The 27,073-nt window shown below is 40.4% G+C and overlaps 1 protein-coding gene across 28 annotated transcripts in view; it reads right to left on the bottom strand.

Moving 5' to 3' along the window:
* R3HDM2 (R3H domain containing 2) overlaps positions 1 to 27,073 on the bottom strand; it is a 148,271-nt gene that overhangs the window by 35,109 nt on the left and 86,089 nt on the right. For 16 of the 28 annotated variants that reach the window (XM_082350785.1, XM_082350783.1, XM_082350782.1 and 13 more), the window contains 7 exons: positions 9,507 to 9,706; positions 6,809 to 6,832; positions 4,955 to 4,996; positions 2,801 to 2,887; positions 2,192 to 2,318; positions 1,086 to 1,164; positions 372 to 431 (listed from right to left, as the gene is read on the bottom strand). In XM_082350785.1, the coding sequence (XP_082206911.1) occupies positions 372 to 431; positions 1,086 to 1,164; positions 2,192 to 2,318; positions 2,801 to 2,887; positions 4,955 to 4,996; positions 6,809 to 6,832; positions 9,507 to 9,671 (584 nt within the window). In that variant the 5' untranslated portion in view covers positions 9,672 to 9,706. The remainder of the gene's footprint in view (positions 1 to 371; positions 432 to 1,085; positions 1,165 to 2,191; positions 2,319 to 2,800; positions 2,888 to 4,954; positions 4,997 to 6,808; positions 6,833 to 9,506; positions 9,707 to 27,073) is intronic. The other 12 variants (XM_082350797.1, XM_082350791.1, XM_082350795.1 and 9 more) reach the window with 3 other exon arrangements.

The following is a 27,073-nucleotide window of genomic DNA, read 5'->3' on the forward strand; positions in this document are numbered from 1 at the left end:
CCCTCTGACCCACTATCCTCATTAAGACTACTCCTTATGCAATAAGCCCTAGGTCTCACCCACCTAGATGATATTCTACAAAGAAAAAAGAGAAAAACTTAAGAATGGTGAAATATGGGATAAGGGCTAGCTGCTAAATTTTTTTCAACTCAAGTCTAAGCAATAACTTAAAAACTTCATTTAGTTTCCACACATATACTTTTTGATCCATTCTGATTACTTCTCCCCAACTCCTTTTGGTTCCCAGTGAGTTATTACTTCCAAATTCAGACTTCGAGGGAATGATGAAAGAGGGATATCCTAAAATTTTACCTGAATTTCTTTCCAGTACCCCTCCCACCTCTAATGTGTATTTCATTCAAGTAACTTACTTGTTGTCATTAATAAAGTCCAGAATCTCCTGTTCTAATTTTAGCAGCATCATTCTGTCCCTGTTTAAAAAAGATTAAAACAAAACAAAACAAAAGGCAGCCCTCCCATAGACATTGAAAGCAAGGATTGAAAACACAGCCTGCTCACTATACAAGCTGAAGGGAGGGATAGATCCAAACCCCGAGAGTGGATCAAAAATGCAAAGGCTGCTGAGTCTCACTGCCCTGTCTTATGTTACTTTAAAAAAGTAAAACAATCAAGCCTTCTAATAATGTACTTTATTTTCCTTATCAGAAATCTAATTCTGTTGCCAGTCATATTCCTATAAACACATACTTTATACTTATAAATCTAATCATTATTCTACACTCCATCTGGTTATTTATAGAATTTTTAAACAAGTATGATTTAGCTTTGGTACAAATCAATTATTTTTTCTTCTGTGCTTTTTAATTGTATTCTCAAGCCTTCATATTTCTTTGTCTGCATTCTTCTTTCAAAGAATTTTTCTCAACTCTTCTGGAAGCAGGAACCTCAATATGAGGGTATTCTGAATCTCCAACAGAATATAAAACTACTCTGGAGAGAAATGGTGTGTGGGGGGCTAGGCATTCTAGATTCTAATAATGGAAAAATTCTGAGAAGCTATTTGGCCTCTTGGGTATTCTGCTGGTCCTGGCCCCTTTCCCCCTTCCATCAAATCATGTTATTACCTTGGGTTCTTTTTCAGTGTATTTACAAGAAATTCATGTAGGTCTATTCCAGTGGAGTCCGTATATTCTTGGCTGGAGTCTAGAACACCACAGTGAAATAAATTAAAAATAAATGAAACTGCCTTGCATGATATCTAACCCCAAGCAGAAGCCCACAGCCTGATCAGGAGACATGAGAACAGGAAAGGAGAATAAGACTTCAGGATTTTTAGCTTAAAAATCAGAATGACCTTGATTTGCCAGCCCCTCAAAATTCCCCATGACAGTGATATAAGGTGGAATCTGGGTCACAGTGTTACATTCGTATTACATTGAAAAGCCACCTTGCCATCAAGAAGTATTTATTGAATGTCTGGACCAAAACAAAGGTTTTATTCTAGTTAAGGAAAATAAATTCTAGGTAAGGACAGACAGGGCTGAATTTTCCAGAATCTCAGCAGATATGTTCAAATGTTGATTATTTATATGATTATTTATATTTATTTATAAAATTTTAATCCTAAGATTGCCTTTTTCCTCTTAATTAGCATTAAAAAAAATTTATTTGGGGCCGTACTGCACGGCTTGTGGGATCCTAGTTCCCCGACCAGGGATCAAACCTGGGTCCCCAGAAGTGAAAGCGTCGAGCCCTAACCACTGGACCGCCAGGGAATTCCCTTAATTATCATTTTTATGGACCATGTCTTTTGGCTACCAGCCCAAGAATTTAAATCCAAAGAGGGCTTAATAATTACATGCAAATTTACATTATTAAAAAAAAAAATCACTCCAAGCATCCCCAAACCAAAATATAATTATTATCTAGAGAATCTGCTACCAGTGATGATCCATCACTATTTATTCCAGAGCAAAAATAAAATCAGAATTGACTACCATGTCCTCCCCTATGGGTAGCCCAATGTTAATGGAATAGCTCTCTGTCAGCCCTTAAGGCAGGGCTGGATAAAGCAGCAAAGAAAGTAACTTAGTTAGGCACCTCCCCAAACAACAATGAAGTCAGCAGGGCACTAGGAACTGTTGGGTGGATAAGGCCAGTGGGAAGATGGAAGGAAATGGCACTGCAGAGCCAGGCCCCAGGACAGATGAGAAAGGGGGAAAGTCTTCACCTCTAGACAGCATCTTCCTTGGGACCTTTTCTTTGTTTTTGTCCTTGTCTTCCTTTTCAGAGACATCCTTTGTGGACTTTTCTTCCTCCTTGTCAGAGGGGCAGCTGATGTGCAACTGAATTATATCCTTGGACAAGGGGAAAGAGAAATATAATCAAAGCGGAAAACAACTCTCCTGCAGCTCCTTTGAAATCTCAAAGAAGGCATATCTTAGGGTGGCAGCATTCTCTTACAAAAGAGAATATTTTGTTAATTAAATTGTTTTAGCTTTTGTTCTACCAAAAGGGTAGAGGCTAAGCCTTTTCTGTCAACAATCACAGCCTACTGTATGGAAAGCTCAAGTTATGCTTGCTGTTCCTGCCATAAGAATTGGAATGGAAATGGTTCTAACCACCAGACGGAAAGGTGTGGGTCTGCATCATCCTGGGTGGTCCAGGTGTGAAGACCTATACTTCATGCTCTCACCCATGCCCTATTTTACTGCAACAGCCTGTTTCGAAGCTCCTCTACCCCGATTTCCAAGCCTAATGTTGATGCCGTGGTTGCTACACCAGTTTAGCAAACAACTGCCAAACTCAAAAGCTACGCTTACTCTTATAAAGGACCTACCTGGGTTTCTAGTGGCCCGTCAGCAAACGGGGCAGAGGACTCCTCACACACTGCAAGGCTGCGCACCAACTTCAGCTTGGAATTAGACTGAAAAAAATAAATACACATACATATTCCCTTGGTGGACACTGGGAAAGCTTTTGGCTGAATAAAGGGCATTCTCTTTGGCTCTGTTAGTTGCTTCTTCCATAAATAGGGTTTTGTGTTTTTTTTTTCCTTCAAACAGGTCCTACTCATTCATTCCTGATTCACTTGAAAGATAATTCTCTTGCTCACAACAGTAGATATATAACAACAAAACAACTACTTCGGACAGATGATAGGAAAACCACTTTGCTTAGCTCTCCTCTCTCTCTAGCTCAGTGCTCGAATATCACACTCAGAAGTTTACTGAGAATACACAGCAGCAGAGCTTAGTAGAAAGATTGGATTTAGAGCCAGAAGTCCTAGCTTCAACTCCTGGTTTGAGCTATGAGATACTGAGCAAATTACCTGACCTCTCTGGGTCTCTTTTTGGTCCTCAGTAAAAGCGGGATAAAAATGCTTAACGGGTTGGTGTGAGAATTAGATTATATAAAGCATGTAAACCTATGTATCATAAATAGTGCCTAGTATAAAGTAGACGATAAATGCTAAGTGACTCTAAACCTGAGGTGGCAAGGGTATGGAAAGAAGTGTCTAAGAAAAAAGTAGAAAGAAAGAAAACTTTCTAACATTTGGGATTCAATGTGATAACTAATCCACTTGGTTTACTTATGCTGGCTGGAAAATCCCAAAAAGCTCTGAAATCCACTTTATAAATCACTGCTCTCCTAGGTATCTCCAAAGTCAAAAATTATAGTGACTCATTAGAAATCTACCTATAAACATTTATTGAGAGTTCTTACAATAAAATCAAAGTTTACAGTAAATACAAAAGCACAAAACATGGTATGTGTGTTCCAGGTAGCACAGTATAGTGAAAAGAATTTGCAAGTCTGAAGAACTGACTTCAAGTCTAGTTTTGCCACTTACTAATAAATGTCCTCTGTCAAACTCACTCAAACTCTATAAGCCCAAGCTTCCTCCTCTGTAAAATGGAAATAATAACGATAATAACTGTCTCATTTATTTCTAAGGTTTGGGGGGAAGTGAAGTAGCAAAGAACACCCTCTGTTTTTTTTCTTTTTGGTCATGCCCCGCAGCATGCGGGATCCTAGTTCTCTGACCAGGAATCGAACCTGCACCCCCTGCGTTGGAAGCGTGGAGTCTTAACCACTGGACCGTCATGGAAATCCCGAACACCCTCTGTTTTAAACTACTGTCAAGCCCATCACTGTGGATTAGGCCATGTAAGGCAAGCCACAGAGCCAATTTATCATACATCATAGTCTTCTTCAAACCCAAGCCACATACTGGCTGGGACACTCCCAAATTCTGCCATTATTTTTCAAGGGGAAAGGGGTGGACACCCTTAATTATTACTTCGGTTGACAATTCTTCCCAATGCAAGAAAAGTTTAATATTTTACTGTTCCCTAATTAAAATTAAAAAGCTATCACACACTAACACCTATAGTCCTACCTGATAACACTGCTTAAAATAATCTGTGATGTGCTAATTTTATCATACAATGATTAAAAACAAAATCCTCCTCTCTGCCCCAACCTAAAAAGTGAATCAAAACAAAACAAAACGAAACAAAACAAAGCCTATATTTTTAGGATGTCCAAAAATGTTGAATCATTTTACTAATGGTAGAGGATTTATCTTAAAGAAGATTCACATGGCGAAAAACCCCAAAACCGCTGGGGGGCAAAATAAGAGAGCCAGAGATGAGCAGAGAAACTGGCATTACAGCAGAACCAGTACCAGTGTGCTCAGGCTTTGTTTGTGGGAGGCTCTGGCTGGGTATCCTTTCAGGTATCAGAAACAGACTGTGACTGAACTAAAGATAATGGAGAAAAATAAAGCCAGACATTCCAATAGGACATATGTATATGTGCGTGCATGTTTGTGCGTGAGTGTGTGTACGCATGTTCATAATCAGGGTACAAGGGACAGGCAAACTTTGCCTATATATAATCCAAATAAACTAGTTATTAGTGATAAGTCCATTTGTGCAATGTACTACTAATAACACTAGAAAAGAAGCTATAGAGGAAGGGCTCTCACCTTGGCTCTTTTCCTGGCATGACCGTGGTTGGATGTCCGCCTCTGTTAGAAGGGGATTAGAAAATATTAAAGGTGGGGGAAATAAACACTTAAGCTAAAAGCAATACAAGTTTACAGAGAAAAAGCACTAACTTTAAAACCGTTATAATAGCCAGACTATGATGAGACCCAGTTGTTGTGGTTGTCCCCTATGCTACAACTCTAGCAACTGTGACGTGGAAGGGACCACAGGCCACCTACAGACAAATCACCACTCACCATGAAGATAAAGAATAGAAAGATATTGACTGGTTGGCCTATTTCACAGATTGATAAAAATTACTTTTGGATAAACCAGGGAATCCTCTCCTGATTAGGATGCTTCTGGAAATGTCACTACCATAGCACAATAGAGTGTTTTTTTCCCAAGCTTGCTAACAGGAGCCTATTTAGTCCATAGTGGGTGTGAAATATGGCTCCTAACCATCACTTAAAATAACACCTTTATAGGACAACACACTGAGAGTTCTAACTTGAGATACTCAAAAGACCTGTCCCTATGGCTGCAGAAATGGAATGAAGGCCCTTCTTGCCAATTGCCTACCTCCCTGAATATGAGAATTCTCCCAGTTCTAAGCTCCTGGTGGAGGCTCTTATAGCCTGTCTGGGTCATGGATATAAGATGGGACAGGATAAAAAGAAGGGAGCATGGAAGATGTGGATAAGACCTCCAGAGCAAAGGGAGGTAAGGCGAGCCAGTAAAGAGCAGGATAGAAGCTGAGGAAGGTGAAGAATGAGGGCCTGAGGTGGGATGAGGGAAAGAATGACTAATTAATGGATAAGGTTTCGAATAGCTGAGAAGTCAAAATGAGGACTTTCGGGAAGAGGTTGGGTGACACTTAGAGCTATGTGTGACACTTAGGGCTTCTAAGATGTTTGGAATGGAACTCACTGCCACTGGGGTGTGGAAAAAACTGAGGCTGGTGGCTGGAGGAGGGGAAACAGATGGAGGCAGAGTACCAGCATGGTCCTGGGTAGGTGAGGATTTCTTTCCTTTGTCCTCTTCACTAGTTACCAAACAACACTGCTACAATGCAAAATGGAGAACCAGAAAGGTGGATGGAAAAAGTGAGAAATGATGGTGAATCTGATCAGTGGCAAGATCTGTTATAATAAGGGAAGAACCACAGTCCAGGAATATGAAGCAGTATTTGCCACTATTTTTTTCAAATAAGTTATAACATACACACGACACAAACATTCAAGAGTTATAATGAAAGTATACAGAATAGTAAGTCTCTTTTCACATCTGTCCCCCAGCTACCTGGATCCCTCCTAAAGGATCAACTAGTACTGAATTTCTTGTAATCTTTTACAAGAGATCTTTTATGCATCTATAAGATTATTGTACATGTGCACACACACTTTTTTTTAAACCAAATAGACGGATATTGTACACACTGCCCTAAACCTTACTTTTAAACTTTTTTTCAAGGATACCTCCATAGAAGAGATACTGTTTTTCTTAATGCCTACATAGTATTCCATTGTGTGGCCATACCATAACTTATTTTACCAGTCCCTTAAACTGCACCATTTAGGATGTTTCTGATCTTTGTTAGTATAAACAATGCTTCAATGACCGTATCATTGAGTATACCTACAAATATGGTATAGTCCATTCAAAAATCTTATAAAGTATTGCTAAATTGCCCTTCAAAGAAGTTATACCAATTTATAACCCTACAAACAATGTATGAATCTGCTTATTTCTCAGAATGCATAATTTTCATTAGTCAAACATATACTGAAAAGCCTAATATGTATCAGGCACCATGCTAACTACTGGAGGATACAGAGATAAAAGACACAAACCTTGTCAAAAAGGAACTCATAATCCTGTTGGAGAAGACAAATAGACAATTACAATACAGGACATTAAGTGCATTACAGAGGTACTCATGGAGTGCTACAGGAGCACAAGTGTCTAACTCAAACCTAGGAATTCACAAATTCATATGTTCACAAATATTGAGTGCCTGCAAGGAACTGTGCTGGGCCTTCGAGATACAATGATGAGCCTAAACTGACCTAGAGGAGGCCAGGGAAAGAATACCAAGGAGGGCATTCTAGGCAGAGAAAACATGTGTAAAAGCATGCTTTCTCCAAACTTTTCATGGGCCAGCGAATCAGTTAATGCTGGAGCATAGGATTCCAGAGGTGGATGATGGCAGGCAAGGGACTAGGTCACAATATGCCATGCTGACAAATCTGGGACTTAGCCTAGGGCAAGGAGACACACAGAAACTCTGGAGAGAATTAACACAATCAGATCTTTATTTCACAGCCATCTTTCTAAAGCAGTATGGTAGCTGAATCAGAGGGGATTACAAGTATAAAGGCAGAAAGCCTGGCTAGGTTATTTAAAGGACCCACCTAAGTTCAGTATGTGTTAAGTCAGGACTTGCCCATTCTAAACTGAATCTCAGAACCTGCCCTTTATAGCACTGTTTCCATGCCAAAGATGTTCTGAGTTCCAATTGCTGATTCCAAGAATATGTCTCACTCACACAGTACAAGTAATGAAAGTCCCCTTTCCTCAAACTTTCCAGCTCCAATTCGTAACAGGCACTCTCTTGACAGCGTCAGTAAGATTCTTGTGGAGACTTACCAGGTGTGAGTCGGGGGGAAGGTAAGAGAAAGAGCAGAATTTTTAGTGCTATTGAAAGGGAACACTGGTAGAGGGGAGAGGGCTTCTGAAGGGTGGCCAAGACTCTGTAAAAGGAGCAGGAGCTCCAGTAGATGGCAGCAGCAACTCCACCTGCTCTAGCAGCAACAAAAGGAGTCTGAGGGGAGGCAGGTTCCCCACCCAGCCTCCCACACAATCTATCTGTATATCCAGGTGAAGACATTCTTAAACCAAGTGAGTATCCATAAGGCATATAAAACCTATAGTCACCCTTTCTTTTCTGCCTATTCAGGAAGAACACGCAACAGGAGTTCAGAACACCACTTAAAATTGTCTCCTGAGAATAGAGTAACTTGGACCAAAAAGTTCATTTAATTATTATCTCCCATGTAACATGACAGCACATAATTAAACATTCAACACTTATTTGTCCTGAGGATTTAAAATTCATTTTTGGGATCAGTGGAAGCTAGAAGTATAGCTGGAACAGGGCGGACTGTCTCCATAAACTCTGGAAGGATGGGCTGGGAATGACAACTCACATGCAACAGATAATGGAAAGAAAAGCAGCCATGACAGAGATCTGGCAAACTGTAAGAGGAAAAATAGTAGAAAAGCAGGCAGCTAGAGAACAAAATACTTCAGAGAGTTATCTGATTTTAATTCATCCCTTTGTTGTTGCTATCTTAATCTTTACGTAAGACAAGGCCTAGGTGAATTGGGTTGTTAAGAGAAATCATGCTTCAAGTTTCTAGACCCTCCAAAATGTTATTGCTAAACTAACTTACTACAATTAACAGTCTATCTCCTAAGCATATAATAAAGACCAGTCTCACCCCTGGGCAAGAAGGAAAGGATTTATATAATTTGGGCTTGGGTAACAGGAAACTAGTAGTGACCACAGGGAAGAGAACTGGAACAGGTAAGCTAGAGGAGGCCCAGAGGAAACTAGTAGTGACCACAGGGAAGAGAACTGGAACAGGTTAGCTAGAGGAGGCCCAGAGTCTGGCTGGGTACCAAAGAGGAGCCCTGGAAAAAGCTCAGCTGGCCATCTACTGCCATCATATCTGCACTATAGTATGAATTCGGATGGAAAACAATAGGCAACCAAAGAATAAAATTCCTCTCACTCACATTTACCAAGTGGCAAGTTCAGAGACTATTTCTGACCAGAAAATGCTGACTGCTTTAACACAACCAGGATATGAATTTAACACTGTGTGTAAAGCCAGGCAGCTCTAGTTTTAAGAGTTTATTGTAGGGACTTCCCTGGTGGCGCAGCAGTTAAGAATCCGCCTGCCAATGCAGAGAACAAGGATTCGAGCCCTGGTCCGGGAAGATCCCACAGGCTGTGGGAGCAACTAAGCCCATGTGCCACAACTACTGAAGCCTGCGCACCTAGAGCCCGTGCTCCGCAACAAGAAAAGCCACTGCAATGAGAAGTCCGCACACCGCAACGAAGAGTAGCCTCTGCTCGCTGCAACTAGAGGAAGCCCATGCGCAGCAATGAAGACCCAATGCAGCCAAAAATAAAAAAAAAATTTTAATTAAAAATATGGTTTATTGTATAAGCCATATTATGACTTGTTAAATATGTGTTTGTATACAGTTTATTTTCTGATCATTAAAAAATATCAAAATGTAGCAAGAACCAGTGTTATTCAGGTCCTAATAGATTAGGGATTTCATTCTGCTTTCTTTAGACTTCGTTGTGGACTCTGACAAAAAGGGAAGGAGACATTTCTTGAGAGCTGAAGTTGGGTTTTTAGGGAGAACCAAACGTTTGTGTAAGTGACTGGCTTCCTATAGATTTCCAATGCCACCTCTAATGATGTTTCTATTTTGCTATAAAGAGTGCGCATATGATGCACTTCTAATTCTTACCTGTGTCTCCTGACGCAAACTGGTATCTTCACTCTCTTTCTCAATTTCTTCCTTGCTTGGAGTCTTAGATATAAACTTGTTTTTGTTTACAGATTCTTCCACCAGTTTTTTTTCCGATTCTTTCATTATTTCCAGGGTCTCTTGAGTAGTGTTACTGTTAGACATCTTCTTCAATAGAACACAGCAGCCTCTATGGACTCCTAAAGAAACATGAAATGCATTAAACAGGAGCTGTGTATCTAAACTTTGCATTAAACAGGAGCTGTATATCTAAACTTAACACACCTGCAAGACTTGTATTTCACACAGAAGCCTGAAAGAGCCTTCCTGTAACCCAGTATAGGATCCTATGATAAATGTTGCCCCTAGATTAATTTCATTTCTTTAAAAAAAAAAAAAAGCTTTACTGAGGTAAAACTGACAGAAACTGCATATATTTAAAATGCACTAGGAATTCCCCGGCAGTCCAGTGGTTAGGACTCCCTTGGCGCTTTCACTGCCAAGGGCCCAGGTTCAACCCCTGGTCAGGGAACTAAGATCCTGCAAGCCACGCGGCATGGCCAAAAAAAAAAAGTACAATTTGATGAATTAAGAAACACACATACACCTGTGAAACATCATCACAATCAAGATCGTGAGCACATTCATGACCTCCAAAAGTTTCCTCCTGCTCCTTTAAAAGCCCTTCCTCCCCTTTGCCACCACCCCCAGCCAACCACTGTCGCTACAGATCAGTCTCCATTTTCTAGAATTTTACATCATACAGTATATGGATTCTTTTACTCAGCATAATTATTTTGAGATTCACCAGAATTCAGTTCTAAAGCAATGTAGTATAAGTCTCCTTGGCACTTTATTTGCCCTCCCTTGTTCCCTACAGAAATGTGCTTACATCTTCAGCTTGAGCACTCCACAGAGTTAACTCACTAGACTCTCTCCAGAAAGAAGATATAAAGCTCTATTCAGTACCAGAGAGGATCACTCTCCTTTCCCAAGGAGAACTTCCACAGCTGCCACAAACCACAACACTGTTACCAACTTCAAGTATCTCCTCCATCAAAAAGCAGCAAAATCAGACAATGTTTATAGAATCTTAAATTCTTTCCTTTATCTTAAGCAAGCTGAAAAGGCAAGAAGAGAGTTTTGTAGTCATCTGTCCTTCAGAAAGACTGGGTCTCTCCCTGGAGGAAGAGAATCTTTGCTTTGCTATTCACTATTTGGGTTCAGTCACTTTACTGCCTCCCAAAGATGCAGAGATTTGTAGTGCAGGGGTGGTAGCTCTTTATCACTTGCTATCGCTACCTGGGAAATCCTGTAGTGAGGTCAACACAGTAATCCAAGCACCCACTCAGTAACAGAAACTGATGCTCTATACAGAGATTCATGTCCTCAACAACTGTTAAAGTCAAAAATGTTTAGCTCCAACAATGGTTTATAATAGAGGTTTCTCCTTCACGGATTACTGACTGTACTTGAATCCTAAATATTTCTTTCTTTTCTTTAAAAAGATAAGACTGGAAACCTTCCCAGATATCCTGTTTATTCCATGTGACTCTAGAAACCAAGCTAAACAAACAGCAATGCTTCAAGAAAACTGTCATGCTAGACAATTTTTCCTCCTTCTAATCAGTTTCACGGATAAGACCCAGAAGGCTCTTAAGAAGCATGGGTAACCTCATCCTGGCATAAGTTAGTCTGCAAAGATTATTGCTTTGTTCACCTCTTGGTGGCTACTGAGCAGCTGCCTGAAGACTTAGTTTAAAAGGCCAGAGAGTCATTCATACAATCATAGTCATACAGCTGAATTTAAATTCTTTTTATTGATTGATTGATTGATTGATTGGCTGTGTTGGGTCTTCGTTGCTGCGCACAGGGTTTCTCTAGTTGCAGCGAGCGGGGGCTACTCTTCATTGCAGTGCACGGGCTTCTCATTGCGGTGGCTTCTCTTGTTGCGGAGCACGGGCTCTAGACGCACAGGCTTCAGTAGCTGCAGCACGCAGGCTCAGTAGTTGTGGCATGAGGGCCCTAGAGCACGCGGGCTTCAGCAGTTGCGGCACATGGCCTCAGTAGTTGCAGCAGGCGGGCCCTAGGGCATGCGGGCTTCAGTAGTTGTGGCATGCAGGCTCAGTAGTTGTGGCACACGGGCTCTAGAGCACAGGCTCAGTAGTTGTGGCACATGGGCTTAGTTGCTCCACAACATGTGGGATCTTCCTGGGCCAGGGATTGAACCCGTGTCCCCTGCATTGGTGGGTGGATTCTTAACCACTGCGCCACCAGGGAAGTCACATACAGCTGAATTTAAAGATCAGAAATAGGGACTTCCCTGGTGGTGCAGTGGTTAAGAATCCACCTGCCAATACAAGGGACACGGGTTCGAACCGTGGGGTCCAGGAAGATCCCACATGCCGTGGAGCAGCTATGCCCATGCGCCACAACTACTGAGCCTGTGCTCTAGGACCCGCGTACCGCAACTGCTGAGTCCGCATGCTGCAACTACTGAAGCACGTGCACCTAGAGTCCGTGCACCGCAACGAAGAGTAGCCCCCACTCACCGCAACTAGAGAAAGCCCGCACACAGCAATGAAGACCCAATGCAGCCAAAAATAAATAAGTAAACAAACAAACAAATAATAAAATAAAGATGAGAAATACTGGAAGAAACTGGTTACAATAGAAAATGGCTGATATTTTATTTTTTAATTAATTGATTCAGGACCTGGAGGCTTCTATAAAAAAAGTTACAACCTACAGAGCTTACGTTTTTTATTTTTATTTTAATATTATTATTTTTAAATTTATTTTTGGCTGCGTCGGGTCTTCATTGCTGCACATGGGCTTTCTCTAGTTGCGGCAAGCAGGGGCTACTCTTCGTTGCGGTGCATGGGCTTCTCATTGCAGTGGCTTCTCTTGTTGTGGAGCACGGGCTCTAGGAATGTGGGCTTCAGTGGTTGCAGCATGCGGGCTCAGCAGTTGCAGTACGCAGGTCCTAGAGTGCGCGGGCTTCAGTAGTTGTGGCACATGGGCTCAGTTGCAGCACGCGGGCTCAGCAGTTGTGGCTCGCGGGCCCTAAAGCACAGGCTCGTAGTTGTGGCGCATGGGCTTAGTTGCTCTGCAGCATGTGGGATCTTCCCGGACCAGGGGTTGAACCCGTGTCCCCTGCACTGGCAGGCGGATTCTTAACCACTGCGCCACCAGGGAAGTCCCTACAGAGCTTACGGATCGTTGGCTGTACGTGGGAACTGCATATACACATATATTTGTTTTTTCCCCCATGGGTAAATCAAGGCTCCATTCTCTTCAGTTTGAAATACAGTAAAACTCAGCACATGCCTTCTCTATATCTCTTAGCTGGGAAACATCAATAAAGATCAGAATTGGAAGGGTTCTTAGATACAGCCTCATGCAATCTTCCCCATCCTCCCCAAAGAAGAGTCCCTTTGTGTAAGTTCCTGAGAGGAACTTTCTTTCTCCTAGAAAACTCCTGGGACAGGATCAACTCACTATTTCATAAACAGTCTTAACTGTTATATAGTTTCTCCCTATAAAAAGCTATGAACTGTTTCAATCTTGCTCCTAAATCTGCCTTGGAGTCAAACAAAATTAAGTTTACTTCTTTTACCACATGATAGATCTTCAATATTTTTCTTTTTCAGGCTTAAATAACCTTAAACAGATTACTCTGTCAGAAAGAAAAGGTGAGAGGTGGGGAATGGGGGAATTGGATAAAGGTGGTCAAAAGGTACAAACTTCCGGTTATATGATAAGTAAGTACTGGAGAGGTAATGTACAACCTGATGACTATAGTTAATTGTATGGTATATTTAAAAGTTGCTAAGAGAGTACATCCTAAAAGTTCTCATAAGAAAATAAAATTTTTTTTTGGCCTGAAATTTTCTTTAATTGAATTTTAAAAATTCATACAACATAAAGTTAACCATTTTAAAGTGAACAATTCAGTGCATTTAGTACATTCACAGTGTTGTGTAACCATCACCTCTATCTAGTCCCAGTACATTTTCATCACCCCAGAAGGAAACCTTCTATGAGGAAACGGATGTTAACTAAACTTATTGTGGTAATCATTTCATAGTACATGCATGTTAAGTCATTAAGCAGTACACCTTAAACTTATACAGAGCTATATATCAATTATATCTCAATAAAACTGGAAAAAAAAAAGGTGGTGATAGGGACAAATATAAAGCAGCTGGTTGTTTCTTTTTCCAGGATGGGCCTCAATTACCAAATAGCTATATTTGTCAATCAGAATGATAACTTTGCAGCTCCTCTTTACATATAAGGCAGAAAAGGCTCAATCATCTGGACACCTCGACTAACTTCACGGTGTCCAAGCACTGTTACTCAGTCAAAGCACTAATGAAAAATCCCAACTAAACCAAAAAACGGTCTTTCATAATAGCCACCTGTGGAATATGGTCACGCATTCCAACTTAAGTTGTAGGGAGCCACATGGTTTTCTTTGTTCACTGGGAAACAGGAAAACTTGAACTTCAGATTCTTTAAGACGTCCATAAAACAGTGATTAATGCAACCACTTTTAACAATTTTGACAGTCATTTCCACTGAGACTACTGGCCTCTTAGAGAGGTGTGTAAAACAAAGCAATTCCTTTTTTAAAACTTAATTAATTAATTAATTAATTTTTTGGCTGCGTTGGGTCTTCGTTGCTCCGCGCGGGCTTTCTCTAGTTGTGGCGAGTGGGGGCTACTCTTCGTTGTAGTGTATGTGCTTCTCATTGTGGTGGCTTCTCTCATTGCGGAGCACAGGCTCTAGACGCGCGGGCTTCAGTAGTTGTGGCACGCGGGCTCAGTAGTTGTGGCTCGTGGCCTCTAGAGCGCAGGCTCAGTAGTTGTGGCACACGGGCTTAGTTGCTCTGCACCATGTAGGAGCTCTTCCCAGACTAGGGATCGAACCCGTGTCCCCTGCATTGGCAGACAGATTCTTAACCACTGCACCACCAGGGAAGTCCCCAAAGTAACCTGTACTCTGAGGAAAAAGGAAGCAGCAGAGAAAGGGTACGGTAGACACTATACTGGCTACCTATCCAAATCTCCCCTTTCTCCCACACTCAGTCTAGCCCAGATTTCCTTTTGGTGTTTGCCTTCCTCTGAGGACGCATGATCAGGGAAGGTAATCCTATCCCCAAGCCCTAGGAGGTGGATCTTTCTTCTTTTTTTAATTTTATTTGGCTGTGTTGGGTCTTAGTTGCGGCATGTGGGATCTTCGTTGTGGCACACGGAATCTTTTGTTGCACTGGCGGGCTCTTCGTTGTGGCACGCAGGCTTCTCTCTAGTTGTGGCACTCAGGCTCTAGAGCACGCGGGCTCAGTAGTTGCAGTGAGCGGGCTCTCCATTTGTGGCGTGCCAGCTCCAAAGTGCACGGGCTCAGTAGTTGTGGCATGCAGGCTCTCTAGTTGTGGCGTGCAGGCTCCAGAGCACACGGGCTCAGTAGTTGCGGCAGGCGGGCGTAGTTGCGGCAGGCGGGCTTAGTTGCCCTATGGCATGTGGGATCTTAGTCCCCCAACCAGGGATCGAACCTGCGTTCCCTGCATTGGAAGGTGGATTCTTAACCACTGGACCACAGGGAAGTCCCTAGAAGGTGGATCTTAATTAGCTAGACTAATCGTGGTAATTCTGTTTCCTTTTTGTGTCTGGGTTAGGAAGGGACAAGTGACTCAACCATCACCAGTGAGACATGAGAGGATTTTGCTAGGTGGGTGGCTTTAAAGAAAGGCTTCCCACTGTATTAAAAAAGAAAAAAAAGCCACTAGAAAAATGGCTATCTTCTGCTGAAGGTTTGTCTTTTATGCAGATGATGCCTGGACTGCAACAACCTGCCAACACATGGAGAAGGGTGGATCAGAGAGAATAAGATAGTAATGAGGAGTCAGAGTTTTAACTCTAGAGTTAAGATCCATCAGAAGATACACCAAGCTCAAAACTGTATTTCTTGAGCTGAGGGTCTCTTTTGTTCTCCAAAATAACCTTTAACTACAGTCATTTCCATAATCCTATGCAGAAGGCTCTCCTTTCTCTTGGGGCATAAGGATTTCTGGAAATAATTTTTTCTGGGCCAAAACAAAAGCAAAAGTTGCAGCCAAGGGACAAGATAATTTATTAGCAGGAAAAAAAAAGAAACAAAGAAAAAGCTTTAAAGAGGAAGAATAAAGCCAGTAGACAAGGGTTAAAAGGCAGAGAAGTAATTTCCACTGTGGATGGCTTACTCAATGGAGAAAGGAACTATTTCATATATCACTTAACTAGAACAAAGCAAGACATTAAGCTCCCAGGAGAGCCTAGGTGTGTGCTTCTCTGCAACCTGTCAGTGTACGTTGTACATTTCACCCAGGCAAATAGCACAATTTTAAGGCAGGGTGTCTCCTGAGGACACTCAGTGGCTCAAGCTGCACAGAGGGGACTGTCAGAAGTCGAGGGCAAGGATAGGGAGTGAGGAAATAGGATGATACAGGGGAAGATGATTGGGAGCCAAGATTTGGCAATTTTTTCAGGAAGAATACTGCATATTCCCCATAAATTTTTTGACTGCTGAGGTAAGTACCTTCCAGAGCACAGTGAGATTATATATCCTTCCATCAACTCTATAAAAAACCTTCTAGGCATTGTGCCAAAAAGAATATATTATATAGGGGACACTCAGGGAAAGAAGGGCAGTTTCATTTTCTCCCTTTTAATCCATGGCCAAGTAGAGAGAATTCAAGAAAGAACAAAATAGCTATAGGCTAAAAATTCTGACATACCCTGTGGCAAAATCCCTGTAAATTTTCCAGTCCTTTTCTCATTTATATATCAAGAATAAATTACTCCCAGTTGATACTCATACTGAAAAAATATTTAAAATCTAGGGGTTCAGGAGAATGTATAAACAAATTATGGTATATTCATATAATAGAATACTATTCAACAATTTAAAAAATGAACTTTTGGTGTTTGCTTTCCTCTGAGGACACATGATCAGGGAAGGTGACCCTATCCCTGGACCCTAGAAGGTGGATCAATCGTGGTAATTCTTTTTTTGTGACTCGTTTGAGAAGAAGCAAGTGATTCAATCATCACCCGTGAGACATGAGGGGACATTGCTGGGTGTATACTGACATACTCAAAAACATGGATGGATCTCAAAACTATATAGTAAGTAGAAGAAAGTGGATCTCCTTCCCCAAAAATACATATTATATAAGTCCATTTATAGGAAATTCAAGAACAGGCAAAACTATCCTACAGTGGTTTAAATCAGAAAGGTTTGGGGGTAAAATACTGATTGGAAAGAGACATAAGGGATTCTTTAGGAGTGATGGAAATATTCCATCTTGTTAGAGGTAGTGGTTACATGGGTGTATATAACTGTCAAAACTTACTAACTGAATGCTTAAGATTTATGCATTTTATGGTATGTTATTTAAACACACAAAGCGAAAAACATGCCCTTAGTAGTCAAAACACTGGGGACAAAACATTCATAGGGTTAAAATGGTAGGTTAAAAACAAAACAAAACTGTCTAGATGCTCATGATGGCTAGCCTATTTATACACTCTTTGACATTGGAGTTAGGAGAAAAGGAAAAACCATTAATGTTTATTGAGTGCAATTATGAACTTGGTGCTTTATGCACTTCCACTCATACAGCCAAGAGTAGTTAAGGAATTTGCCCAAGGTCTGGTGACCTTGGGCAAATTTCTTAACTACTGTCATACTAAATGACAGAATCAGACCCAAACTCTAGTGCTGATGCCAAAGTCTACATTCTTTCTATGACTTTGATTACTGTTTCTATACATTACTTTAATCATAACAAAACTCTTTGCTAGGGCATTTCTAAGATGAAGAAACCAAAGCTCAGAGGAATTAAATAACTTTCCCAAGATACGAGGGGCAAAGGCAAGATTCCAGCCTGTGTCTGATCCCAAAGCCAAAGTTCTAGGTATCCCAAGGTAGACATTCAGGAGTGTTCTGGGATGTGAAGTAAGGTATGGGAGGAGTGCCTAGATGCAAGGCCTCTCTTCAGAGAGTGTCAGTGGGGGACATATTTGGGGGCTTGTAAACTCTCCCATCTTTCCCCTCAACCTGGGTCACCTCTCATGACTTAAAATTTTTTATAGTTTATAGAAAATATCTTATTTGATCTTCTCAAGGTATAAAATATCACCATTTTATTTATAAATGAAATACATTGTTCAGGGCCATACAGTCTGTATAAGAAGCCAGAATTCAAACCCAGGTCTTCTTGATTCCAAAATCCCATGTTCTTTTCACTACAGTGCCCAAAGGATGAAAAACAAAAACAGTATGATAACTGCATACCTGAAAAGGAAAACTGGTTCAACCGCCCTTGGGAGAAGGACAAGAAAGAAGGCCCTACTGAGTTATGAGGGATATGGGTCCAACGCTCCCTTCTCTTCAGAGAGAAAGCAGAATGTGAGGGAGTAGAGTATAAAGTACTTATGGAACACGTAAAGCTAGTTATGTGACAGTCACCAAGTCCTTTAAGGATTTCAGAAGTCAAATGTCATAGGTTTCACTAGTACTAGGCCAATAAAAATAACAACAACAATAATAACAATTATGCCAATTTTCTAAATCAGGGAAGCATGAGAAAATCATTCTGCTCTATAAATGCAAAAGGATTCACTGGTGTGTAAGGGAGGCCACAGGAGTTGGCTGATGTCCAGAGCAATTCCTTAGGCAAAGTAAACAGAGAAACAAGATTAAAATGTTCTGGACATGTACTCTCTTTGTTCAATATCTGTGATGGTTGTACTTGCCCTGAAATGAGAACTACAGGTGCTTTGATCGATGGACTGAAGTGTTAGTTGGGCTTCGTTTCAGTTTCTAACGGCTTCTCTACATTCTTGGACCAAAATGCCCATTTTACTTCCTTGAGCGAAACAGAACAAATCATATTTCCTCCTCTTCAGACAAAAAGCAGCAGTGCTCAAACAATGAAGAACCTCTGCTGCTTCTATTTTATTTAGCTTTATCATAGTAATGCCACTATGTAGAAACTATCACAGAATCTTAGGGATGGAAAAGACCTTGAAAGTTCATACTGTCCTTTCCCACACCCTGGCAAAACTGCTCCTAACTAAACCCAGACAAGACATTTTGGGAAAGAAAAAAAAAAAATCACAATTTATCTACTGTTCATGGCATTTCAAGATGCCTTCTATTGCTTAACTTAAACACCACGCAACTAAGTCTGTATTGCCCTACTGTGATGAACTTAGAGATCAATGTTACCACCTATTAGGTGGAGAGGACACCTAAGCCAACAGTTTAGTATTAAAAGACTCTTTCAAAATCTAAAATTGAATGTGAGGGGCTTCCCTGGTGGCACAGTGGTTAAGAATCCGCCTGCCAATGCAGGGGACACAGGTTTGAGCCCTGGTCTGGAAAGATCCCACATGCCGCAGAGCAACTAAGCCCGTGCATCACAACTACTGAGCCTGTGCTCTAGAGCCCGCGAGCCACAACTACTGAGCCCATGTGCCACAACTACTGAAGCCCGTGCACCTAGAACCCGTGCTCCGCAACAAGAGAAGCCACCACAATGAGAAGCCCGCACACCACAACAAAGAGTAGCCTCTGCTCTCAGCAACTAGAGAAAACTCACGTGCAGCAGCGGAGACCCAATGCAACCAAAAATTAAATAAATGAATAAATAAATAAATTTTAAAAATAAATAAATAAAATAAAATAAAATAAAATAAAATTGAATTGAGTTTGGCCAGAGAAGTAAGATAAGAACAATCTAATTTCACATGAAGGAACTGGAAAACTTTAAGAATCATTACTCCTTAAGCCTCTGCTGCGAAGGAGAGCCTGCTATTTATTCCCCAATAGCCAATCACCTCTTCCTCAATACAACTACTGATTTAAAAACAAAATTTTTTAAAAATTTATTTTATTTATTCTTGGCTCCATTGGGTCTTAGTTGCGGCACGCTGGATCTTCATTGAAGCATGCGGGATCTTTCCTTGCGGCACGTGGGCTTGCTTCTGTCTAGTTGCGGCGTGTGGGTTTTCTCTTCTCTAGTTGTGCGGGCTCCAGAGCACGTGGGCTGTGTAGTTTGCGGCATGCAGGCTCTCTAGTTGAGACACGCAAGCTCAGTAGTTGTGGCGCGTGGGCTTAGTTGCCCCGCGGCATGTAGGATCTTAGTTTCCTGACCAGGGATCGAATCTGCGTCCCTTGCATTGTAAGGCGGATTCTTTACCACTGGACCACTAGGGAAGTCCCCAACTACTGATTTTTAGTTGGGCACATGGCTGCCTATAAAAATGCTACACATATCCCAACCTCCATTATAGCTAAAAATGAGTGTGTGACTAGGTTCTAGTCCATGGGATGTAAGGAGAAAGAAGTATTGTTATAGGTTGGATTGTGTCCCCTCAAAATTCATATGTTGAAGCCCTAACACCACACAACCCCAACCCCCCACCCCCGCCCAATACCTCAGAACCTGACTGTATTTGGAGATAGGGCCTTTAAAGAGGTGATTAAATTAAAACAAGGCCTAATCTGGCTGGTATTCTTATAAGAGGAAATTGAGACACACAAAGAGACACCAGAGATGTGTAGGCACAGAGAAAAGACCATGTGAGGACACAGTAAAAAGGAGGCCATTTGAAAATCCAGAAGAGAGACTTCAGGAAAATCCAAATCTGCTGACATCTTGATCTTGAGACTTCTAGCCTCCAGAACTGTGAGAAAATAAATTTCTGTTGTTTACGCCATCCAGTTTATGGTATTTTGTTACAGCGGCCCTAGGAAACTAATACAAGTAGTAAATACAACTTCTATGAAGTATCCTTAATGGAAGTGAATGGCCCTTCTTTACTCATCCCTAATTCTTGCTGGCTTGAATGTAGAAGTAAAAGGCTGGCACTTCAGCAGCCATCTGAGACTGTGAGGTGATAGTAGGATTGAAAACCATAGACAGTGGGGCAACAGAAGAAACCTGAGTCCTTGACTAGACCAACCCTGGACTGGACTGGCTCCCTCTGGATTTCCTGAATGTGACAGAAAAATACACTTCTGTCTTGTTTAAGATACTATTTAAGTTTTGCTGTAATATATATTCACAGCACACACACACTCAAAATAATAATAATGATGAAAATAACAGTACACAATTAGTCAATTCCTATAAGCAAGGAATCCTGTAGCAACAACCTGGAGCTTATACGTACTTGGGAGGGAAGAGGTAAAATAAGGGAAATTTGGTACTTTTACAGAGGATATAAAAGCATCACCCTCGTGCTCCAATACTACCTCTGCTGCAAGGAAAAGGCTGAGCATCATTAAAGGGTGAGTTAGGGGCAGCACCCATCAAAATAAAGAACATTCAATCTCTAGAGTATAAAGGGCAGTAAGCATGTTATAGTGGATACGTTTATGGACTTTGTAGTTTGACATAATTTGGCTATAAGACTAATGTTTCTACAACTTATTAACCATGTAACTAAGCCTCAGCCTCCTTATCTGTAAGATTAGACATGATACGTATCTCATAGAGTCATTGGAAAATCACATAGCAAATGTAATGTGCCTACACACAGTATGCTCAAGTAAATGTTAGTTCCTCCTAATCCTATTCTACAGTAAGAAGGTAAAGAAAGATACTTGAGAGACCCCTCTTCCTGGCTGTTCAGTGGTACTGTTTTTCTCTTATGAACAAACATATTTCCATTTGGAATTGGCACCTTTTATACACCCATTTCCCAATCAGTATTGAACCCACATTATTCTGCATAGGTGAGATCCTTGCCTATTTTAATGAGAATTAGAATTCTTATCTTTTTTCTTACTTGCAGTCTTTTACTGCCTATTTACCACTTACTGTACTTGGTTTCCTACTTTGCTTGATACTTTGGTATTTTAAGAATTGTTTTTAAAAAGTCGATTTAGGTAAATGCTTCTTTCAAAAGGAAGAGCTCCAATGTTCGATATAGCTGTAAGCATACACCTAAGGCAAGAGATGGATCAATGAAGAGTGGCTGGTTCCTTCAGACACGTTACTCATGATGTTTAAAGAACACACAACATTTGATGGCTCAGATCCTAAAGAGGCATCACTTCTAGAAAGTTTATCATTGATCACTCTATTGTGTGTACAGGGCTAGACATTTTACAAGTAGATATCACCATTCTCTTTATAGAAGAGTAAACTGAAGACCAAAATGATCAAGGAGCAAATCCTGTTGACTCTAACTTCAAAATATAACCAAAATCTGATGACTTTCTACATTTCCACTGCTACCACCCTGGTCCAAGCCACCATCTCTCTTGGCTGATAGCCTTCTAACTGGTCTCCTGATTCCAATCTTGCTCCCCTACAGTATTTTCTAAACATAGCAACCAGAGTAATTGTGTAAAAACAGTTTCAGATCATGTTATAGCTTTGCTCAAAACTCTCCAATGGATCCCCATCTCACTCAGAGCAAAACCTGAGTTCTTAAAATGACCTACAAGACCTTAAATAATCTGACCACTAATTTGCCCTCTGATCCCATCTCTTACTATTTCTCCAATATATGCAGTTTCAATCACATTGGCTCCTCCTTGTGCCCTAAACCCACTTTATAGTGATTGCTTTTACTGCTCCTTCCTTCTGCCTGGAATGGTCTTCCCCCAGATAAGAGCATGGCTTGCTTACTCAGTCTTTTCAGGTCTTTACTCAGATGCCATCTCAGGGAGCCTTTTTCTGGTCAAAATAACTAAAATTACAAAACCCCAAACACTTCCTATCCTACTTTTCTAAGGTCTCCCTCACAAAAAGTTAGCCAGATATCAAACAGACTTTTTGCTCCTCTTTGCTTAACAGATAAATCTGAAGTTTGGTTTTATTCCTCTGAGACAGAAAGCGATGGTATAATGAGAAGTTCGCATCTCACTCATAGAGACTTGAATAGTTCAAAAGAGGGGAACAAACTCATGGATCTCTTGAAGTCTCTTTCAATCCTTCAAATCTATAAATAGCCAAGCATGGAAACACTGGAGGAGAGGAGAACAAGACCCACCATAACTTCTCAAGTATCCCTGACATAAAATGTAAGAAGAAAAATACAATACTCTTGACTTCTTTCATTTACAAGATCTAGAAGGGGTATTTTCTTTGTATGAATGAATCATTCTCAGTCTCTAAAGCAATAAGGTACAGGAGAAGATACATGCCATGATCTGCTATGACAAGGAACTTATGCTGAGTTAAGTGAAATCTCCCAGACGTATGTCAATAAATATGAACAAGCTAGAGAAGTGAAGATGGAGAATACAGAAGCTACTCCCAGCTAATCCTCTAACTCCAGACCAAATAGTGTGCAAATATAACATTTACAGGGACTACCATATCAGAGTGGAAGAGAAAAGGAAAAACAAGTAAGAAAAAAGCTGCCAATTTCTGACTCAGCTCTAAAGCTACCAAAATAAGCAAGGCAGCTTCAGATATCAAAGACAAATCTCCTCTGGTCTAGAGGCCAGGGTTTGACTTAGACTTGGCATAAGCCCAACTGACTGCAGCAGCAACTCAATTCACAGACAGGTGATAGGTATTTCCCACCATATCTTTTCCCAATCAAATCAAAGTAAGAAGCTATGTATTATTACATTGTTTACATTAAGCAGCAAATTTTGAAAAATAAGAGAAAACCACCTTATACCATTCTGGAAACATTTTATTTACAGCTTTATATACAGTTATGGTATTAATGTCATATATCACTGACTAAATGAATTCTGCAAGGTTAAATGATGATGTGTTTATGTTCTAACTGCTCATTGGCCCCCAGGTCAGCCAATCTGATCCAGGACTCCATGGCAACAGGCTCTATCACTAAGAGGTACAAGATGATATTCCCCTTGCCTCCTCTTTTTTTTTTAATAAAACACTTTCCACAGAAACTGCTGCAAATATTATCAAAGAATAGTCTCTACAGACAAGTAAGCAATGCTGCCATTCTGATATACTAAAAATGAATAGTAGGGGGAAAGAGTGAATAGCAATGACAATGAATCTATGCAAATAACAAAGGATCCTCCAAACTCCAGAAATCTTCCCTTGTTTAATTTCAAAGGAGAAATTCAGGAATCCTTGTACTGTGAAAAACCATCACTAGGATAAATTGTGGGATTAGTATAAGTAAAGTGCTGCCCAGCTGAAATCCCAATATTGAAGCTTCCCATGCTATAGTATATGGAAAAAGCTAAACGTTTTAAGACTGCTAACCTTTGTAAGTTTCCCATAACTTTCTTTGAAATGTTAAAATCATCATCAAAACTCACAGATTTCAGGCTCTTATTTTCCATATTCTCAAATCAAAGTCAGCTCATACAGTTCCTGTAATTCTATGATATCAGTCCTCTTTTCTACACTCCCCTCCCCCATCACGCTCCACTGTGCTTAGAGAAAAAACTGCTATGTCCAAATGAGGAAATACGGTAGTGTCCCCCCCACCCCCACTTCTGCAGCTTTGCTTTCCTTGGTTTCAGTTACCCACAGTCAACTGAAGTCCAAAAATACTGAATGGAAAATTCCAGAAATAATTCATAAGCGCTGTTCTGAATAGCATGACGAAATCTTGTGCCATCCCACTCAGTCCCGCCCAAGACTGGCATCATTCCTTTGTCCCTCCGTATCCCACCTGTCAGTTACTTAGTAGCCTTCTCAGTTATCAGATCGACTGTCATGGTATCAAAAGTGCTAGTGTTCAAGTAAGCCTTATTTTACTTAATAATGGCCCCAAAGCACAAGTAGTGATGCTGGCAATTTGGATACGCCAAAGAGAAGCCATAAAGTGCTCCCTTTAGGTGAAAAGGTGAAAGTTCTCAACTTAATAAGGAAAGAAAAAAAAATCATATGCTGAGGTTGCTAAGAATGAATCTTCTGTGAAATTGTGAAAAAGAAAAAATAAATCTGTGCTAATTTTGCGGTCACACCTCAAACTGTAAAAGTTATGGCCACAGTGCATGGTTAGTGCTTAGTTAAGATGGAAAAGGTATTAAATTCGTACAATAAGATATTCTGAGAGAGACCATATTCACAAAACTTTCATTAATATATTGTTATAATTGTTCTATTTTATTATTGTTGTTGTTAATCTCTTATTGTGCCTAATTTATAAATTAAACTTTGTCATAGGTATGTATGCATAGGAAAAAGTATAGTATATACAGGGCTTGGTACTATCCAGGTTTCAGGCATCCACTGGGGGTCTTGGAACATATCCCCCATGGACAGGGAAGAGCTACTGTAATACCTTTGCTCTTCACATTCAATTCCCAATTCCTTCTCCCTCAGCTACAGATCTCCTTGAAGCAAAGAGGATTCAAGATAATTATAAACTAGATGAGGAGACTAGACCAAAAAGGCCATCCTTCTCCTCAGTGGTGCTCATTAACATTCTAAAATCCACCTGATGTATTACAAGGTATTCCCCTTTCCTTGCATGCTTTTTGCCAATAATTGATATAATATCTCTGGCTGTAACAAGCAACTTTGGTCCCCATCTCCTGGTATACGGTAGTAAGTGAATGCTGAGAAGTAGACAGAATCTGAGGTGTCAGGGTCATAATTAGCTTGGAAACTGCACATTTTCATCTGGCTCACGCTGTTGTGTTTTTTGTTTTAACAGTGGTAAAATACATATAACATAAAAATTATCATTTCAATAATTTTTAAGTGTAAATTTCTATAGTATTAAGTACATTCACATTATTTTGCATTCTGGAAGAGAAAATGGTCTCAGGCACAAAAGCCATGGTGTTAAGAGACTATAGTCATTTTTGTCTATGACTACTTACTAAACATGTATTTATTGTACAAGTCACATATTAAGAACTATAGTGATTATGAAGAATAAACTGTCAAATATTAAAAACATTTGACACGGGGGGAAGGCTGGGAGGAAGGGATAGTTAGGGAGTTTGGGATCGACATGTACACACTGCTATATTTAAAATGGATAACCAACGAGGACCTACTGTATAGCACAGGGAACTCTGCTCAATGTTATGTGGCAGACTGGATGGGAGGGGAGTTTGGGGGAGAACGGATACATGTATATGTATGGCTGAGTCCCTTTGCTGTGCACCTGAAACTATCACAACATTGTAAATCGGCTATACTCCAATATAAAATAAAAAGTTAAAAAAAAGAATATCTGACACTACTGCTCAGTAAAAATAGCCACTGACGTGTATTTCCAGTATGTTTTTCGCATGCTGAAAGTATTGATAGTTTCTTACATGCACATCTCAGTTCCCAAGCAAGTCCAAAGTAGAGGGAAATCTACATTTCTTTTTTATCAGCACTGAGTTCCAAGGGGCCCATATGGTTAGACTAACTTGAGAAGGAACAGAAATTCCTAGAACAAAGAAAATCTTTTCTGTTATACTGTTTCAAATTTCCCAAGAATTCTTAAGGAGGCAACCCAGAAAGGGGGATAAAAGCAACTTACAGTGGGAGTCATAAATTATATCAAAGCTAGGGACTTCCCTGGTGGCACAGTGGTTAAGAATCCGCCTGCCAATACAGATGACAGGGGTTCGATCTGTGGTCCGGGAAGATCCCACATGCCACGGAGCAACTAAGCCCACGCGCCACAACAACTGAGTCTCCACTCTAGAGCCCGTGAGCCACAATTACTGAAGCCCCTATGCCTAGAGCCTGTGCTCTGCAACAAGAGAAGCCACCACAATGAGAAGCCTGCGCACCACAACGAAGAGTAGCCCCTGCTCGCCACAACTAGAGAAAGTCCATGTGCAGCAATGAAGACCCAATGCAGCCAAAAATAAATAAATAAATTTTAAAAATAAAAAATAAATTATATCAAAGCTAAAAAAATTTTTTAAGTCACTGCAGAAAATCACTACTAGGCCCTCTCTACATCAGTTTCCTTTATACCTTCATAAGACAACACAAAACATTTCACTCTGGTCCTACAACTTTTTATTTTTTTAATATCCTGGGCCAGTACATACAGAAGAACAACATATTTATCGACCTCGGAAAGACAAAAAGCTGCATGAATAGTATACTATCTCAGTGATGTTGCCTCCCAATATGAAAGGGCTCTGATCATAGGAGGCGATCTTCCTCAGTACGCAGAAGCTATCATTTATTAAGCATTTACTGTGATCCAAACACTATGCTTAGGAATTTATGTGTCATCACATTTGTTTTCACTTTAACACATTCTGAAATTTTACTTTCAGATACTAACAGAAAGGCTTTTATGATTAGAGAAGTACTATAGGCTTCTTTATACTTATAGAAAACACACAAGTAGAAGTAGAAAAGAAAAATTACCCATACTCTGTAACTCAGAGATAACTGCTATTAATAACACCAATGTTCTGAGATATGTTTTTCTAAACTTTGCTTCCATATTCGAATGGAAATTGTATCCATTTGGATGTTTCCATACCTAATAATTTTTATGTAATTTACATTATACAGAACATTTTTATACCATGCTTTTTTCTATTACTAGAACTGTGACCATTTTCCCCATTAATTACTTCTACCAAAGTCA

The sequence above is a fragment of the Balaenoptera borealis genome, assembly GCF_965194805.1.
Source record: "Balaenoptera borealis genome assembly, chromosome: 13".
NCBI classification, from domain to species: domain Eukaryota; kingdom Metazoa; phylum Chordata; class Mammalia; order Artiodactyla; family Balaenopteridae; genus Balaenoptera; species Balaenoptera borealis.